This window comes from Trachemys scripta, chromosome 20, assembly GCF_013100865.1.
Source record: "Trachemys scripta elegans isolate TJP31775 chromosome 20, CAS_Tse_1.0, whole genome shotgun sequence".
Lineage (NCBI taxonomy): Eukaryota > Metazoa > Chordata > Testudines > Emydidae > Trachemys > Trachemys scripta.
This window is the reverse complement of record NC_048317.1, coordinates 9,640,063-9,659,773: the sequence shown is the minus strand read 5'-3', so window position 1 is coordinate 9,659,773 and position 19,711 is coordinate 9,640,063. Positions and strand designations below refer to the sequence as shown.

At 50.7% G+C, this 19,711-nt stretch overlaps 1 protein-coding gene across 1 annotated transcript; it reads left to right on the top strand.

Moving 5' to 3' along the window:
- The first annotated feature begins 842 nt into the window (after nucleotides 1-842).
- On the top strand, nucleotides 843-18,013 carry TRIM63 (tripartite motif containing 63). Its single transcript, XM_034754196.1, has 9 exons — nucleotides 843-1,342; nucleotides 2,985-3,151; nucleotides 8,674-8,842; nucleotides 10,342-10,437; nucleotides 11,995-12,228; nucleotides 12,704-12,726; nucleotides 14,574-14,698; nucleotides 15,391-15,468; nucleotides 17,412-18,013. The coding sequence occupies exons 1-9, from the start codon at nucleotides 1,184-1,186 to the stop codon at nucleotides 17,420-17,422; spliced, it is 1,062 nt and encodes a 353-aa protein (XP_034610087.1). The 5' UTR covers nucleotides 843-1,183; the 3' UTR covers nucleotides 17,423-18,013.
- The last annotated feature ends 1,698 nt before the right edge of the window (nucleotides 18,014-19,711 follow it).

Sequence of the window (19,711 nt, the reverse complement as noted above, 5' to 3'; positions counted from 1 at the left end):
CTGGCCTTGTTAGAGTTTTCGCGGCGTCACTGATAAATACATGCAGATTTGTCGCTATTTACCCAGAGGAAGTGGACAATGTCGTGCTACTCAGGCACTTAGCTGATGCCAGGACAATAGCGTGATTGGCACACTAAAAACACACCGATATGTCTAAGAGAAGACTCTAGGTCTAAAGAGTTTGCAGTCTGTTATTAGTCATGTTCTCTCTATATATACATGACAACATGAGCATGATATTCGGGGTGGGAGACGATCAACGTGGTGACAAAACCTGGGGAGAGTATGAGGGGAGGGAAGCGGCTTGGAGGAGCTGTAAAATTGAGATTAATAAGGGTTCCCGGTGTGCTGAACAATTGAAATACACCCTGGGTCGTGATCTTTTGTGGTGTCGTGTTGCATTAACGATAGCAAGATTGCAGAGGGTCTATAATCCCACGACATGCTTAATTGGCATTAAGAGGCTTAACAGAACTTAGAATCGTAGGACTGGGAGGGACCTGGCGAGGTCATCTAGTCCAGTCCCCTGCACTCATGGAGTGCATGAAGATGCCTGAGGAGCAGAGAAGATGCAAGTCCCACTGGAGCTGAGCAGGGCTGGGTGGCTGTGAAGCTCAGAGGAACAGCAATCAGAGACCGGGGGAGTTGGGAGGGGGCCGTGTGGAAATCTGTGATGCTGAGCAGGGATCCAGCTGTCCTGCCAGTGGCTGAGCAAGGGGAGTGTGTTGGAGCACGCAGGGTTTTCACGGTTAACCCTTCGTGATACAGAAGGCTGAGGACAGGCTGGGGTTCAGGAGGGGGATGACTCTGTTTACAGCTACGTCTCCAGTTTCTTTGTTCAGAAAGACCCCGCAAAATCCCTGGAAACGTAGCTGCGGCCAGCCCCGAACAGGTTGTCCTCGGTCCTGTTTACAGCCCTCTCGCTCTCTGGAGGGGCGATTGCTCATTCTCACATGTGACAGGCATTTCAGCTGGAAACTCGACCTCTTCTCAAGCACATGTGACCCTGAGATAAATTATAAATAGACAAGTGCTAGGAGACAAAGGCAGGAGCAAGAAGCTGAGCTCAGAACGTGGTCCCGTTGAAGAAGCCAGGAGAGACCCAGGACAGTTTACTGAGGAGCTGCCAACGAGCCAGGAGGAGCCGGCAGTGGGATATAACTCGGAGAGGTCGGCCAGCACAATGGATTACCAGTCCAGCATTATCCGAGACTCCACCCCCATGGAGAACCTGGAGAAGCAGCTGATCTGCCCCATCTGCCTGGAAATGTTCACCAAGCCCGTGGTGATCCTTCCCTGTCAGCACAACCTATGTCGGAAATGTGCCAGCGACATCTTCCAGGTCAGTGCCCTGCAAACAGAACCTGTGGCACCGGGCCGGGCTGCTCCCGCAGCCTGGCCGCAGGTGGGAATTCTTGGACAGTTGTGTGTGAAACCTACAGCGCGGTCGCTGGGGATCAAACGTCTACAGCCAGAGTGTGCTTGCGGGAGAACTGAGCGAGGGAGGCGGCTGGGAAGTGGCTGGAACGGCCAGTCTTCCATGGGTGGTCCCTGGCTGGGGATGTTCCGAAAACTGTGGATACCGACACTGGGTGGGGAAAGACCTGATTCTAGGTAGACCAGAAATCCTGGCTCTCAGTGTAGTAGATTGTGCTCTTCTAGGCTGTGCTTGTCCATCAGAGGTGGGTGAGGCTTCTCACTATGTATGTTGGTGCCATAGGGCTAGAATCCCCTTGACTTCCACGGGAGTTGGATCGGGACCATGGCATCTGAGCCTGGCTTGGCAAACGGATCCAGAATGGACCCTTCTCCCCTGCTGCAGGAGTCTGCTCTCTCTGCTTAGACGGGGGACGAGCCAGCTGATAAAACTGACTGCTTGGCCCCCATCTTACTCCCTCACTTGCTGAGCCGTGCTGTTCCTGTCCAACGTTCCCAGCAATAAAGAGAAAGCGGGAGAAAACCAGGCAGGGAGGGTGAAATCACCCGCTTGCTGGCACGGGACTCGAGGGATGCAGGCTTCCCAAAGCCCTGTACCGCTCCGGGAATGGGGGCAGCTGTGCAGGGAGTTGGGGGCTGTCCCAGCTGGTTTCTAATTAACGGTTGGTTCTTGAAATGGACAGAAAGGGCACTTCCCCCATGTGCAGACCTCTGTTTACTTGTAAGGACAATGGGCAGAATGTCGAGGTCTCACTCAGTTCAAACCCCTCAGTGGGAATTTTGCCTCCGCAAAAAAAACTCGGCTTCTCCGCTGCCGCGCATCTGATGGGCTTCTTCACGCCTGTGCATGGTCCATGAAGCCTGCTGCCGCTAGTGCAAGAGGGAAATTCTGATTGGATGGCTTTCCCCCCGCAGGTATAAGCGACCCCAGAAGATGCAGAGCAGTGGAGAAGTGGGCACTGGGTCAGGACCCTGAGATCTGGTCCATGAATAAACCTTTTTACACCCCATGGAGCAAATTTTGATCTGAGGATCTCGAAGCATTTTTAAAACGTTAATGAATTAAACCTCACAACATTCCCTTGCACAATAGGGAAACATACTAACATTGCTCTTAAGAGCCTTTTCTAAAGGGCAGGGGTAGGGATGTGTCTAAAGCAGAGGTCCAGGAATCAGGACTCCTGGGCTCTATTCCCAGATCTGCCATGCACTTACTGGGTGACCTTGGGCAAATCTCGTTAATCTGGCTTTGCCCCAGGTGCCCCATCTGTACAATGGAGATGATATTTGCTGCCTTAATTAATTGATCATAAAGTGTTTAGAGATTCTCTGATGGCAGGTGCTCATATGAATGCAAAGCATTATGGGATATGAGACCCTCTGGTGATGGGCATTTCAGGGATGCATGTTTTGTCCCGGGGGAAATGCTGAGGGGACAGGGTGGTGTTTAAATGAGTCCATGGCAATGGTGGGTTTTAAGGATGTTGCGCGTGTCTGTGTGTCTGGGGAGACATTGACCTTTGACCTTGTGCTGGTGATACTCCCAGGCTGCTAACCCATACTGGCAGAGCCGGGGGACCACCCTCTCCGGGGGGCGCTTTCGTTGCCCCTCCTGCCGTCACGAAGTGATCCTGGACCGGCACGGAGTCTATGGCCTGCAGCGGAACCTCCTGGTGGAGAACATCATTGACATCTACAAGCAGGAGTACTCCAGGTTAGCCAGGCCCCCGTCTTGCTGCATTGTCCAGCCCTGGTGTTTCTCAGTAGCTGGGGTGGGATGATCTTTCACAGGTTCTCTCCGGTAAGAGCTAACGGGGAAAACTTCCCAGGGATGAAGGATTTTCAATTCATGTTCTTCCTGGCTCTCATCCAGCTCTCCCAGGCAGAGCGCCCTCATGGCCACATTGAAACAGATCCCACATCCAGCCTGCACTAATCCCGATCATTTCCCCCAGTCCATGTTCATCCAAACCACAGCAAATCAAATGTTGCCCGGAGAGTCGTTTGACACCACCAATATTTGATCCATGGATCCCAAGCTTCACTATTGACCCACCCTGTGCAAGAAACTTTCCTTTCTCTAGCAGCCAGTCAGTTTGCTTAAGCAAATGAACCAGCTGAGTGAGAACTTGTGGCAATAACAAAGCTTGGTCCTACTGAGTTCCTGGGATCTCCCCCTGCAAAGGAGTGGAGTCGGAGAGAATGGCAGTGCAACACAGCTGGATTTCAAGAGAGCAAATTCTGGGGATTTCAGAAAACCGATGAGCAGGGTGGATTTGGAAGAAGCAGGACAATTCCTGGGCCTAATTCTGCTCTCACCGCAGTGTTATCAGGCGTAACTCCGTACTGCCAACCCCAGTCAAAAATCATGTGTCAAGCCTTGAAACATTCATGATTTGGGGGGTGGGAGAGGAAATAGATTAGTGGTTCTCAAACTTTTGTACTGGTGACCACAGTTGCCAACTTTTTTCTGCACTGGTGGGTGCTCGCACCCCCGCCCCGACTCCACCCCTGCCCCAAAGTCCCCACCCTAACTCCACCCCTCCCTGCACCTATTGGATCCCTCCCCAAATCCCCGCTCTGGCCCCGCCTCCCCCCCAAGCATGCCACTTTCCCCCTTCTCTCCCCCTCCCTCCCAGGCTTGGGAAACAGCTATTTCGTGGCGCAAGCGCTGGGAGGGAGGGGGGAGAAGCAGGACATGGTGGTGCGCTCAGGGGAGGAGGCAGAGGTGGGCTGGGGCGGGGGGGGCAGGGCGGGGTGCAGAGCACCCACCAATTTTTCCCCATGGGTGCTCCAGCCCCGGAGCATCCATGGGGTCGGCGCCTATGCTGGTGACCCCTTTTCACATAGCCATCCTCTGAGTGCAACCCCCCCCTTATAAATTAAAAACACTTTTTAATATATTTAACACCATTATAAATACTGGAGGCAAAGCAGGGTTTGGAGTGGAGGCTGACAGCTCGCGACCCCCCATGTAATAACCTCGTGACCCCCTGAGGGTCCTGACCCCCACTTTGAGAACCCCTGAAATAGATGGTTGATCTTTGTTATTTGCCTGCTGGGTTCAAGCTGTTGGAATGCACTCAGCTCTTCTCCACAATCACAAGCCCTAGAAACCTAGTGGCGGGGCAGGGGCCAAGAGTCTCATGATTCCAGCAGCCGAAGCTTTAAGAAAAACACCAAATATTAGCTACATTGAAATCTCACCAGCCTTACGCTGCAGCAGAAGACAATCAAGCCCTGGGATTGTAGACGAAAGCTAGACTTCTATGATTCCTTATTATTTATGTTACTTTAGCACCTAGAGGGACCAGTCAGAGATCAGGTTCCATTGTGCACCCCAGACCACATGCAGCCTTCCCCTGAAAAGGAATAACACAAAGAATCAGAAATTGCCACCGGGGCTTCAGCAGGGATTGCTCAGTGGTCTGAAGAGATGGAAATGTTCTGTGCTAGTTGGAGAAGTGGGGAGGAGACCAACCAGGAATGTAAAGTCACTGGCAGTTTGTAGGAGAAAAAATAAGGACAGCAGGTTGGCCGTAGCAACAAAGAACGTGGCCCCCTCCGAACGGTGGCCCCCTCCGAACATATGTCCGGGCGGGGCCCCTTACAATGCAGAAACTGGAATGCGGTATTTATTTTGCCACTTTTAGGGGCCCCCTTCCTTGCGGGGCCCCCTCCGGTTGGAGGGTACGGAGGGCGCTCGCTATGCCTCTGGCAGGTTTATAGCTGCTTAAAGGGAATACGATCAGATTTACAGGAGAGAGAAAATAGATCCATTCATAAATGAGGAAGGGTGTGAAATCAGCAATGATTGCAGGGACCTACTCTTCATTTTTAAAACTTGATCTAAACCAGAAATATAAAGCGAGAGAAGGCATGAATGACCAGGAAGTGATGACTTGGTATGTAAGTGCTGATAACACATGCAGGCAGGGGACTAGGAAAAAGAGAGTATTTATAAGTCAGCAGGTGCAGATATGGATTCCAAGGCCTTAAAGGAATTAACAGATGAATTTACTGAATCACTGGCAATATTATTTGGAAGTCATGGAGACAGAGACAGGTGCTATATGGGGGGCAAATATGGTACCTGTGTTTTTAAAAAGGGGTTGGGGGATATCTGCTAAATCTAGCTCCAATAGTGAAGTCATGGAGCTAACTCTATGGATAAAGAACCAATCATGCCCAGATCAGCTTGACGGCTCCTTTTAAAATCAAGTTGCGGCGAGGAGGGAGCAAATGCAGGAGCTGTAACACAGCCAGCATTAGCGAAACATGTGATATCCTTGGCCAGATCCTCGGCTACTGCAAATTGGCATCATTCCATTGCAGTCAACGGAGCGGGGCCGATCTACACCAGCTGAGGATCTATCTGGCCCCTTGCCTCAAGCTCCTACTTGAGAAAAGAATTGAGATTGGCTTGGATATGAGCACGGTGACACAGAGAATAATTGGCCAAACGAGTATAAAGGTAGGGCCGTGGTAATAGGCTAGGCGATGAGGTGGAACAGCGTCAGGTACGATGCCACAGTGATCGGCTCTGTTGTTTGTTGTCACTTAAAAACGCAAGAACTGCTATACTGGGCCAGACCCTCTAGCCCAGGGTCCTGTCCCTGAAAGTGGCCAGTACCACAGCTTCAGGGAGAACAGGGGGAGCAAGGGGAGGGATAGCTCAGTGGTTTGAGCATTGGCCTGATAAACCCAGGGTTGTGAGTTCAATCCTTGAGGGGGCCACTTAGGGATCTGGGGCAAAATCAATACTTGGTCCTGCTAGTGAAGGCAGGGGGCTGGACTCCATGACCTTTGAGGGTCCCTTCCAGTTCTGTGAGATAGGTATATCTCCATATATTTATTTTATAACAGGGCAATTTTGGAGTGATCCACCCATCTTCCACCCCAGCTTCTGGTTATCAGAGGTTTAGGGTCACTCAAGTAGGGGGTTGCATCCCTGATCATCTTGGCTAACAGCCACTCATGGCACTATCCTCCATGAACTTATCCAGTCCTTTTTTTTTTTTTTTTAACCCAGTTATACTCTTGGCCATCATAACATCCCCTAGCAATGAGTTCCACAGGTTAACTGTGTCTGGCATGGAAAAACTACTTCCTCTTGTTTGTATGAAACCTGCTGCCTATCAATTTCATCAGATGACTCCTGTTTTTTGTATTGCGGAAAAGGGCAAATGGCACTTCTCTATTCAGTTTTTCCACAACAGTCATGAGTGTATCGACCTCTACCATATCCCCCCCGATGCTTATTATTATCATAGCACTTCTTAGCATATGCACAACATGCCTCAGGTGGCACGTGATCAGGATTCATCACCAAATTTGGTCCGCTGGTTGGATCATTCGCTTCCCCCGCCCCGGGCTGGGTACTGACGGGGAGTGGGACGTGAATGCCGATCCATTACTGTGAGTTCTCACTGGGCCGGCCGGGAGCTACAAATGGAGGCAGGGGAAACAGGCACCAGAGATGGAAAGTGACTTGTCCAAGTTGCAGGGTTGCTACATCTCATGATTGTATCACAAGGCTCGCATTATCTGGTATTTTTTCTGGAGCCAGGAGATTATAGGAGACTCTCAGCTTTCATTTAGTTTTAAAAAACCAAGTTTCTAGCCTTCCTGATTCCAGAGAAAAGTTTGAAAATGCGACCCCCTAAATGCTCAAAACCCAGGCAGCCAAGAAAAGCACTAGTCCAGGGGTTCTCAAACTGTGGGTTGGGACCCCAAAGTGGGTTGGGACCCCATTTTAATGGGGTCGCCAGGGCTGGCGTTAGACTTGCTGGCACCTGGGGCTGAAGCTGAAGCCCGAACTCCACCACCGAGGGTCAAAGCCTGAGTCCCACTGCCCAGGGCCGAAGCTCAAGGGCTTCAGGCCTGGGTGGTGGGGCTCAGGCTACAGGCCCCCCGCCCAGGACGGTGGGGCTCGGGCTTTGGTCCCCCAGCCTGGGGCAGCAGGGCTCGGGTGGGCTCAGACTTCAGTCCCCCCTCCTGGGGTCGAGCAGTCATTTTTGTTGTCAGAAGGGGGTCACAGTGCTGTGAAGTTTGAGACTCCCCTGCTCTAGTCTAATGATTTTAAGCCAATCCCGGGACGTTTGGCAGCCTCTCTGCCTCGTGATTTTTGACCGCTCTGGGTTCCCCACGCTGAAAGTTGGGCCGAGCGGCTTTATTTAACTTCCCCTTTAAAGATCTCTCAGCTGCAGTCACCCTGCCTAAAAAGGGGGGAAAGTAGGTCAAAGTTCCTGGCCAACCACCTGTGTTTAAATAGACTGTAGGTTTCTGGAGGAGGAAATAAGAAGCCAGCAGCACCAGAGGTTTTGCCTTAAAGAGGACAGAGTGAGCCTTTGTATCATATGTCTATAATTAGGGTACCCCACATCATCCTTGAATCCTGGATCTAGCCATCAGTGGCTCTGTAACCCTGATGGGGTTTCAGTGGTCACAGCTGATGGGAAAGGGAAGGGGGAGGCAATTGAACTAGGTCCCCAAACTTAGAGGGCCCCCAAAGCTGTCTGTAATGTCTGGGTAAAGAATGTAACATGGAAGGGGGCGGGACCCCAAATTTCCCTCGACAGGCCTGTCTGTGGTCCCAGAGGCCTCATTGGTGTGTGGTGGGGTGACGGAGTGATGCTGGCTGGAAAGTGGCAGCCGGTGAGAGTCCTCTGTTTAAACAGATCTCCACGGAAAAGCAGAGAAGCTGGGGATTGACCCTGAGCAGTAAAATCTCTCCCGGGACGCCTGGACCGGAAATGCTCTCCGTGCTGTGGCGTGACAGCCCTGGAGGGTTCGCTTGCTGTGATTAAATACAGAACTCTGCCTGGCCAGAGAGAGCTGATCAGAGATCCTGGCACATACCGGCGCTGGCTCTAAACATTACATCACTGACACGGGTAACATTAGAGACGGGTTGGGAGTTGATCCAAACTCCACTGTACAAAGCGAAGTCCAGGTTCTGGTCTCCATTACACCGCTGTAAATCCAGATTAACTCCATTGAACCCAGTGACTGCCCTGGAGCTAGTCTGGGTTTGAGCTGGTGTAACTTAAATCAGGATCTGGCCCTACAACTCAGAAGGCCAGTGCTGGTTATTCTTCAGCTGTATAGACCACATCCCGGTCTCTGCTTCCTATCATCATCCGGTGGGTGTTTCAATCTGGATCTGCCACAACTCAAATGTGAATAAATGCCGCTCAAAGCTGTTAACCCTGTCCCGTTTCTTGCTGTCTTCAGCAGGCCCCTGAAGAAAGGAAACCACCCCATGTGCAAGGAGCACGAAGACGAGAAGATCAACATCTACTGCTTGACCTGCGAGGTGCCCACTTGCTCCATGTGCAAAGTCTTCGGAGCTCACAAAGACTGCGAAGTTGCACCACTTCAGAACGTCTTCCAGGGGCAAAAGGTACCGGCTGGGTCACTGCTGCTTCCCTCTCCCTGGGGAAAGGAGCCCATCGACCCGTACTAAACCCTGGCCTGGCCTCAACTGGACGCTCCACAGCGGGGCCAGAGGCTGCGGCTCCTTGACCCTAGTTGGGGTTCACAGCCGATCGCTTGGAATGTAGATGAGGTCTCTGAGGGGATGAGTTTGGCACCTGTGATGTGCTGAGCTGGGCCTTTCAGGAATAGCTTCCGAGGCTGAGCACTGGGGTATTAATAGGCGGAGGGGGCTGCCGTCGTGAAGCAGTCATCTGTCTATATTTAGAGTCACTTGAGAGCTGGGGAGCAAGGCCCGGCAGCCAGCACCAGTCCCCGAGGGAGCAGTGTCTACAGCTGTGAGCAGGGCCGGCTCCAGGGTTTTGGCCACCCCAAGCAGCCAAAAAAAAAAGCCGCGGTCGCAATCGCGATCTGCGGCGACAATTCGGCGGGAGGTCCTTCTCTCCGAGCGGGAGTGAGGGACCATCCGCCGAATTGCCGTCAAATAGCTGAACGGGCCGCCCCCCTCTGGAGTGGCCGCCCCAAGCACCTGCTTGCCAGGCTGGTGCCTAGAGCCGGCCCTGGCTGTGAGCAGACCCATAAGAGCTGAGGTCTTCCCCTGGGTATCTTGGATGGGATCCATGGATGGCAAGATCTCCCCCACCAGGGCACCCTCCTCCCTGTTGAATGGGGTAGAAGCCCGGGAGCCTTAAGCAGACAGATGTCCATTTTTCACTGGCATCCAGACCATTTGGGTGGGTTAGGATGGGCCATTAATATAATAATAAATGGGAATATACCTATCTTATAGAACTGGAAGGGACCCTGAAAGGTCATCAAGTCCAGCCCCCTGCCTTCACTAGCAGGACCAAGTATTGATTTTGCCCCAGATCCCTAAGTGGCTCCCTCAAGGATTGAATTTACAACCCTGGGTTTAGTAGGCCAATGCTCAAACCACTGAGCTATCCCTCCCCACAAACCTCAGTTTCCATTAAAAATATATTTAATACCCATGGTAGCTGCCTGCCTCCCAGAGCCAAATCTTCCTCCTTCTCCTCCCCCCATGCACTTCCATGGACCACTCTTTCCTGCCGTTCAGGGTTCCCTCCCAGCTCCACTGTTAACGTTCCTTGATCCTTGGGCATCTCGTGCCATTACCCCACCCACCCAACAGGACCAGAGATGCCCAGGCTGTCCATCTGGCTCTACCCCCACCACATGGAGACAGTTTTGACGCTCTTCTTGCTGTGCACTTATCCCCAGCATTGAGACTGTGTTCCTCCTCTCTTGCCCCATCCTGGAGACGGTGCCAAGGCCTTTCCCCCCTCTCCTACTTCTCCTCTTCCTGAAAAGGGATTAGCCTTCAGTGACGGGGCACACCGTCCTGTCGGCCCACCAACCCCACTCTCCCTCTTAAGACAGCAATACAGGCCTTCACCCAGGCCTGGAAGGGTAAGGGTTAAATCTATTTCTGTTCCCCTCTCACAGATGGAGCTGACCAACTGCATCTCCATGCTGGTGGCTGGGAACGACAGAGTCCAGACCATCATCAGCCAGCTGGAGGACTCCTGCAAAACCACCGAGGTGAGGAATGGGAAAAACGACGGAGCCCTTCGAAATCTGAGTGGCAGAGACGAAATCCAACCCCCAGCAATGTCCTTGAACGGCTAATGCAGGTGTCGGGAGCAGCTTCCCTCTTAGTCCACATGACTGAGAATCCTGTTTAACTCAACGGGAGGGCTTTTACACAAAAGAGATGGGGACTGGGGGAGCTAGTGGTTAGAGCTGTCAACTAGGAGGCAGGACTCCTGGGTTCTCTTTCCAGCTCTGGGAGGGGTGCAGGATCTAATGATTAGAGCAAAGTTCTGAGAGTTGATACTCCTGGGCTTCATTCTCAGCCCTGCCACAGACTCATTGGGCGACACTGGGCAAGTCACTTAACCCATCTGTGTCTGTTTCCCCACTAAGATAATAATGCAGCAGGATTCAATTTTTACCCAGGTTTCAGTGGACGCTCCGAATTGTTGTAAGACAAGGAGAATGGCCAGCACCTTGCTCTTAGGATGGGGAGGTCAGAGGCACGTACATTCTCCCATGGTGCAAACCATGATGCCACAATGAACAGTAAACAACACATGCGAGCCATTGGCCATCAGTCCCCCCGCTGTTTTGTGGTCTTCACACAGCCATGAGATGCATGTCACCCCATACAGTCATGCACATCATCGCTCTATGCTGGCTGCGGGCATCCCCTGCCCCTGACACCAGCCCTTAGGTCATACAGCGTTTTGCAAAATTTGAGTTAACAAAACTGCAGTTTAATTGAACGATTCTCTGAGATTCTCAGCACGATGGATGTGCAAAGCATTATTCTAAAGGATCCGGTTGGTAAAATAGGGGACGGTCACACTGGTCATTATCTGATGTTTGGAACTGGTTAAAGTAATACTACCAGGCCCCAGGGGGGGTATCTGCTGACGTTAACAGGAATATTTTGCATTCTGTCTTCCACATGATGTTTGCAAAGCCCCATTTACAAACCTTTGTTAACCGAGCCGCCCATCTCCCTGTGAAAGGGGCATTATTAGCCTCGTTTTTCAGACAGGGAAACTGAGTCACGGCCCAGTTAAAGTGACTTGCCCAGGATTAGTCAGTTTTTATTTCTTGTGTTATGGTAGCACCAAGGAGTGCCAGGACCACATGGCGCTAGGCGCTGTGCGATCACAGAACAAACCAATGATCTCTCCCCCAAAGAACTTACAGTCTTGGGTCAGTGCCAGAACTGAGGGTAGAACCCCGGAGTCTTGGCTTCCAGTGCCCTGCTCTCACCACCAGGAACATGGCCTCCACTACTGGTTTCCATTTCCCCTGTTGCTAGTGCCACTATATTTGTATTATCGGCAAGAGAGTCTAAGGGATTGCCAGGTGGCAGGAAGTCTCTGGAAACTGCTGTGCCCAGAGATAAGAGCTAGGTCTGAGTTCCGCGGGGGGTTCCCTGAGATCTGAGCTCTGTGCATTTGTAATCTCTGGCTGCCTGTGGTTGGGATCATTCAGTGCGGCTGTGCTGCCTCGGGGGGAGATCTGGGAGCGTACCTGTGTCCCCTCTGCTTCGAGATGCTCATGCCCTTCGTCCGTTGGCAGGACAACAGCCGGCTGGTGAAGCAGGAGCTGTGCGAGAAGATTAACGCCCTCATTGCAGTCCTGGAGGAGAAGAAGAGCGAACTGCTGCAGAAGGTCACAAAGGAGCAGGAAGAAAAGACCAGCTTGGTGCAGGCTCTGATCCAGCAGTACAAAGAGCAGCTGGAGGAGTCCACCAAGCTGATGGAGACAGCGTTTCAGTCCCTGGAGGAGACAGGAGGGGCTACTTTTCTCACAGTAAGTGGCTCCTCTCCGGCCAAGGGAGGGATGGAGCCTGGATCGAGCAGCGTGGTTTGCTCCACCCTCCTGAACCCCACAAGTCAGATTCAGCCTCCCAGTCTCCTCCCAAATCAGCTCTGCCCCCCACCAACCTTGACCCTCCGTGGCATCCTTTATCCTCACCAAGGATCCAGCCTCTGCGTGTCCCTGGGTGGACTGGGTTTCTAGGGAGAACATGGGCTTTCAACCCAGCAAGAGGGAATAACCTAGAGTTCCCAAGAGCGGCTGGAAAGGGTGATCTAACTCTGGCCGAGGGGGCAGCGGCTTGCTAGTCAAAACCCCCAAATCACAGCCCCGCCCCCACTTGGTCTGACAAACCCTGCTTAGCGCTGGCGACACGGCACCTGGTGCCAGCTTCATACGCGCTGCTTTTATCACCTTCTTGGTAACTTGCTTCTCACCTCGTTCTCCCTCTCCTTTGCTCTCTTCACAGAATGCCAAGCAGCTCATTAAAACGTAAGTCCGCCCGGGGTTGCATTTTTAAATTGCTGCTTCAGTGCCACGGTCTGAGACTCTACAGCAACGTTAAAATCCACCTGAGGATTGTTCCCAGAAAATAACAGGGGTTAGCACCCGTACCCCTTCCCAAGAGCAGCCCGGTTCCAGTTTCATGTTTAAATACCCGGGTCCTTTAAAAAGAATCCAGGAGAAAGCAAATTCTGAGCTGCTATAAAGTTTCTCTGTTATGATCCCCTCTGACCAGCAAGAGACTGGAATAGAATGGCAGGTTCTTAGGCTATTGATAGGGCTCTACTAAATTCACCGCCATGAAAAACGCGTCACGGTCCCTGAAATCTGGTCTTTTGTGCACTTTTACCCTATACTATACAGATTTCACAGGGGAGACAAGCGTTTCTCAAACTGGGGGTCCTGACCCAAAAGGGAGTTGCAGGGGGGTCACAAGGGGTTGCGGTATTTCCACCCTTACTTCTGTGCTGCCTTCAGAGCTGGGCGGCCGGAGAGCGGCGGCTGCTGACTGAGGGCCCAACTCTGAAGGCAGCAGCATGAGTGACAATACCACACCATGCTATTACTTCTGCGCTGCTGGTGCCGGCTCTGCCTTCAGAGCTGGGATCCCGGCCAGCAGCCGCCGCGCTCCAGCTGCCCGGCTCTGAAGGCAGCACGGCCACCAACAACAGCGCAGAAGTAAAGGTAGCAGGACTGTGACTTTACTACAATAACCTTGCCCCACACACACACACACACCCCACAACTCCTTTCTGGGTCAGGACTCTTACAATCACACCACCGTGAAATTTCAGATTTAAATAGCTGAAATCATTCCATTTCTGATTTGTAAAATCCTATGACCGTGAAATTGACCAAACTGGACCGTGAATTTGGTAGGTCCCTAGCTATAGAGCTCTGCTGATGAGCCTGTTTGACTCAGGCATGTGAAGTGTGCAAGAGGGGGCAGTACAATTACTCCAGAGTCACACCAGTGGGTGGATCACGCGAGCTCCCACTGGGAGATAAAAGAACCTCTCCGGGAAGGCTCGGCCGTATGAGAAAGTTGCGCTGGTTTCACTTAAATTGCTTTTTTTAAGCTGAGCTAGTTCAGCTGGTGCGAAAGGCTGTGGGGACGCTAATTTCACTTTCGCTTAAACTGATTCCTAATTGATTTCGCGCCACCCAAATACACCGAGTTTAATCCAGAATCAGGGTGTCCACACAGGCGGCTGCACCAGTTTACCCCAGGTTGGTTTAAAATCACACTTTAAGTGAAACAGGTGCAAGTGAAGACAAGCCCTAGGGAAGGCAGAGTCTGGCTAGAGAGGTGCTGGAGGGAAACGTAGGACCAGCTAAGCTTCAGGAGAAAGCCAGAGCTTGGGCTTGATGCTGTTAATTGAGTTACCAATAAAGCCAAAAGCCCAGAAAGGGATAAAGTGTGACCTGGAGACAGGGTGTGTATCCTGTTGAACTACCCCTGCGTCCAGAGGCCAGAGCTTTCTGCCTTTCCAGCTCCTCTGCAGTCCATTTACCCTCCCTCAGCATGCAGGCTCCAAGATTGCTGGGAGGTGCCCTGGGATCATCTGAAAGAGGGTGTCTAGAACAGTCAGCTGGCAATTGCCAGGATTCGGAAGGCGTTAATGCAATGCCCTGTGGCGGAGGTCAAAGGGAGGGTGGGAAGATCTCTCAAGCACCTTGCGTGAGACAGAGGATTTCAGAGAGGGCTTCCCTGGGTCTTGCTCCCTGGATGATAATCTTTTCCGGCTAGAACCTGCAGTCACTCGAGAGCAGGGAATTCTCTCCTCTGGAGGAACAGCGGTTAAGGAAACGAACCCTATGTCTATCGCCCCCAGAATTGTGGAAGCCTCAAAGGGCAGCCGTCTGGGGAAGATCGAGCAAGGCTTTGAAAATATGGATTACTTCACCCTAGACCTGGAGCACATAGCAGAAGTCTTGAGAGCCATCGACTTTGGAACAGGTATAAGAATATTGTGCCCTTCTTTGGCCCCTTCCATTCGAGCATCTGAAAGCACTTTACAAGCACTAGCGAGTTAAGCCTCACAACCCACAGGGAAACCAAGGCACAGAGCGAGGAAGTGGCTTGCCCCAGGCCACACAGCAAGTCAGGGCCAGGGATAAGAAACCAGATTTCTTGTCTCCCAGCGCTGTGCTTTACCCACTAGACATCACTTCTCCTCTTTGATAGAGGAGACTGCTCTCAGTTACAGCACTAACACTTTCAACTCATTCCAGTTAGTTAGCTGGCAAGATTTGGGGTCTGTTATTCGTTTGGGACTTGATCCAACAACACCTATTGAAGTCAATATATTACCACAGTCAATGGGCCCATGGTTTATAGCACCTGGGAATGCTCGGTCTTGGCACCATACCCATTTCCCAGATAGGGAAACTGAGACCTGGAGCGGCAAAGCGATCCACCCAAGGCTAGCCAATAAGATACTGGTAAAGCTGGGAATAGTACCCTGGCATGCTGCTGACTCCCTGGCGTGCATACTCAGCCCGAGACTTACACCTTTCTCTCCTAGTTCCTAAGTGCACAGACAATAGTTTGCTGTGATTGGATGTTGCCTTTTATAAGTGGCCCCCTGTGTTGAAAATACAGTTCTGGGGGTGAGGCTCCAGCTTTCTAAATCACGTTACTTTTGCTAGGAGATGAGGAAGAGGAAGAGCTAAATGAGGAAGAAGAAGAAACAGAAGAGGAGTCGTCTCAAGAAAGGAAAGTGGATGGTAAGGAAAAAACGCAGCGGGTTTGTGATGCGCAGGGATCCTAGAAATCCATTTGCCATGAAGAAACGTGGAATTTGCGTTTTTACAGAGAATCTTTCGTTTTTACATTTTGTGAAAAAATAAAAACGTACAGTAGAACCCCGTTTATCTGAGCCGCCATTATTGGGCTCTCCGTATTAACCGATCTGCGGCTGACAGCCCGAGCCCCACACCCGGGGCTGAAGGTCTCTGGATTATCTCAATTTTTGATTATCCAATTTGGCCCAGGCCCAATTAGATCGGATAAATGCGGTTCCTCTGTACTGTGGCTAGGGAAACTAAAGTTCAGAGTTTCATTTTAATCATAAAAAAATGTAGATTTTTATGGGGTTTTTTTTCGGAGAATTTTTTTATCACGGAAAGCTAGGATGTATTAGCAGAAGTGTTGTAAGCAAGACACGAGAAGTAATGCTTCCACTCTGATTAGGCCTCAACTGGAGTAATGTGTCCAGTTCTGGGTGCCACATTTCAGGAAAGATGTGGACAAATTGGAGAGAGTCCAGAGAAGATCAACAAAAATGATTAAAGGTCTAGAAAACATGACCTATGAGGGAAGATTGAAAAAATTGGGTTTGTTTAGTCTGGAAAAGAGAAGACTGAGATAACGTGATAACGGTTTTCAAGTATGTAGAAGGTTGTTACAAGGAGGAAGAAAAATTATTTTTCTTAACCTCTGAGGATAGGACAAGAAGCAATGGGCTTAAATTGCAGCAAGGGCAGTTTAGGATGAACATTAGGAAAAACTTCCTAACTGTCAGGGTGGTGAAGCACTGGAACAAATTGCCTAGGGCGGTGGTGGAATCTCCATCATGGGGGATTTTGAAGAGCAGGTTGGACAAACACCTGTCAGGGATGGTCTAGATCATTAGTCCTGCCACAAGTGCAGGGACTGGACTAGACGACCTCTCGAGGTCCCTTCCAGTCCTATGATTCTATGATCCCTAGTGATGAGGGTTGAGCGGTACAGGTACCCAGGCTATAGTAACAACCCTTCTGAGTTAGGTTAGCTGCCTGGCGTGTGTGATTATTATCCAAAACCTCATAAACATAATTAAAATACCCGTGGCCTCTTTGACTGCTCCCCAGCACTGCTCCCACCTTGACCAGGGGAAATGAAAAGCATATAAGGTGTTAACTCTTTGTGCTCTGGTGTGGCTCTCACCAGAGAGAGACAGAAAATATGTCCACCGCACGAGGACCTGATCCAACCCTGGTTGACATCAATAGGACTAGTCTTCTGTTGACTTCAATGGGGTGTGGATCAGGCTTCAGCTGAGCACCCGCCTCTCTTAGGAAGGACTTTGTAGTGTATGTTTCATTGGCTGGCTCAAACGGATACATCCTAGCTCTGCATGGGAGACAGCTCCTCCACCCCCACTCAGACTGATGACCCTCTCCTGCTTTCCTTGTGTAATTAACGGATGCCCCATTTCCCCTCCCACCAAGAAGCTGCAAAGGCCCAAGGTAGACAGGACACTAAGGTGAAGAGCAAACCACATGACTCTAAAGCACATGCGTGCACGTTCTCTCTCTGAGGGTCAGGACTGGAGTGGTATTTTGGAGCCAGCATGCTTGGCTTTCCTAGTTACCATGGCTCACCTTCAGGATGCACATGGTGCTGTCCACAAATATTGGCCAGGTATCCAGGAGCAAAAGGAGAACATGGTTAGGGGCTATCACTAGGAGCAATGGGATGCATCTGAAGGCATTTCCTGACCGCGAGATCTATTGCACAATGGAAGACCCTCCCCAAGGGAAGTGGTGGAAGCCCCAAAAGGCTTAAGTGAGGCATGGGCCTTGTGCTGCCTCAATGCACAGGAAGGAATTTCCCCTCGGTCCACGTCCCCCAATCTCCTTCTCTCATCAGTGTCACTGAAATTCTTCTTCTCCCACCTCTCTTTCAGCACCTCAATAACAGAGCAGAAGCAATTCCCAAGACAGAAGAAACTCCCCAAGTGCAGAGTGGATGAGTGATTGGGGGCAATGGGGTGGGGGCAAACGCTCTGACTTCGTGGGAGCTACGGGAAGGGTGGGCCGGGGTCCCAGCTGAAGAAAAAAAGGTCAGGCACCACCTGGCCATACGACAGTATTGCTAACTCAGGATGAAAACTTGACCGAAGCACATAGAAGCTCACTTTTATACATGGGTGCAAATTAGAATATTTCGTACATTTTATATTGTTCTATTATTTTGTATATAATTGTAACAGGACTTTGAATTTTGTGTATTTTGAAAAGAAAACTCCTTTACTTACCAGTTCGTTGTGCGCTGAAGATGTTGACTCTGGGAATTAAAGAGCTTCTTTGCAACCTGTAGGGGATACACTGAGGGGAGTGCCAGACCTTGGCAGACAGAAGTAACTTTAGCAACAAGAAAGGGTTTTGGGGAACTAGAAAGAGGCAGATGAAGAGAAAGTTCTGCATTGCAATGCATAGTCCTAACTCACAAGAGATTTATTAGGGTTGATGTTGCACTTTGTCACAATAAAGTAGATCCGGTCTTATCTGTGGTTTGTACTAGTGGAAAGTTCTTAGCATGGTTTGACCCCCCTCCCTCCCCCCCCCCGGATGAATAATGATCTTTCACACAAGCTGAGTCAATGAAGGAAAGTGGGCTAGTCGTAATCCTGGCCACTCGTGACGCAGCCCTGAAAATGTACAGCACGTTTTTTTCAGAAATCCCAGAATGACTTCAGGCAAAGACATGGAAAATATTTTCAGTGTGCTCTCCCTCCTTCTCCTGCTGCCGCCGCCACCACATTGCCCTGCCAGGGGCACCGCTCCCCGAATTCAGGACCCACGGCAATGACTGGCCGGCTGAGCCAGCCGGGATGTGTTGTAGGTTTGCTTATGCACACGAGCTCACACTCAGACATGCAGGCACAAATACACCATGTTCAAAGTGACGCACACACACACCCCCGGATCCAATATCACACACACTCCGGGTCTAATGACTGATGCACGAGCACACACTCACACACACACACGATCCAATATCACACACCCCTGGATCTAATGACTGATACACACACACACACACTCACCCTGATCTAATGACTGATGCACACACACATATACACACACACAATCCAATATCACACACACCCTGGATCTAATGACTGATACACACACACACACACACACACACTAACCCTGATCCAATATCACCCCCCACCCTGATCTAATGACTGATGCACTCACACATATACACACACAATCCAATATCACACACACCCTGGATCTAATGACTGATGCATGCATACACACACACAGACAGACACCCCTCACACACAGCAGATCTAATGACTGTTGCACACACACACACAGAAAATATCATGTTGCCTCTATATAAATCCATGGTACATCCACATCTTGAATACTGCCTGCAGATGTGGTCGCCCCATCTCAAAAAAGATATATTGGAATTGGAAAAGGTTCAAAAAAGGGCAACAAAAATTATTAGGGGGATGGAACGGCTGTCGTATGAGGAGAGATTAATAAGACTGGGATTTTTCAGCTTGGAAAAGAGATGACTAAGGTGGGATATGATAGAGGTCTATAAAATCATGACTGGTGTGGAGAAAGTAAATCAGGAAGTGTTATTTACTCCTTCTCATAACACAAGAACTAGGGACCACCATATAAAATTAATAGGTAACAGGTTTAAAACAAACAAAAGGAAGTATTTTTTCACACAATGCACAGTCAACTTGTGGAACTCCTTGCCAGAGGATGTTGTGAAGGCCAAGACTATAACGGTTCAAAAAAGGACTAGATAAGTTCATGGAGGGTAGGTCCATCAATGGCTATTAGCTAGGATGGGCAGGGATGGTGCCCTAGCCTCTGTTTGCCAGAAGCTAGGAATAGGTGACAGGGGATGGATCACTTATGTTTACCTGTTCTGTTCATTCCCTCTGAAGCACCTAGCATTGGCCACTGTCGGAAGCCAGGACACTGGGATAGATGGACCATTGGTCTGACCCAATACGGCCGTTCTTATGTTCAATCAAGCCCCTACCGCCCTTCCCAGGGCAAACGAGCTGTCTCTTCCAGGGACCAGGGGAAGGAAGGCCTGTGTCTGGGCCCACCCCCGCATCCTCCTGAAGCGCGGGGCCTCCCAAAGCACAGGGACGGAGTGGTTGCCCCAATCTGCCCTATGGACAGGACGACTCTGGATGGATCTATCTTCCATGAACTTATC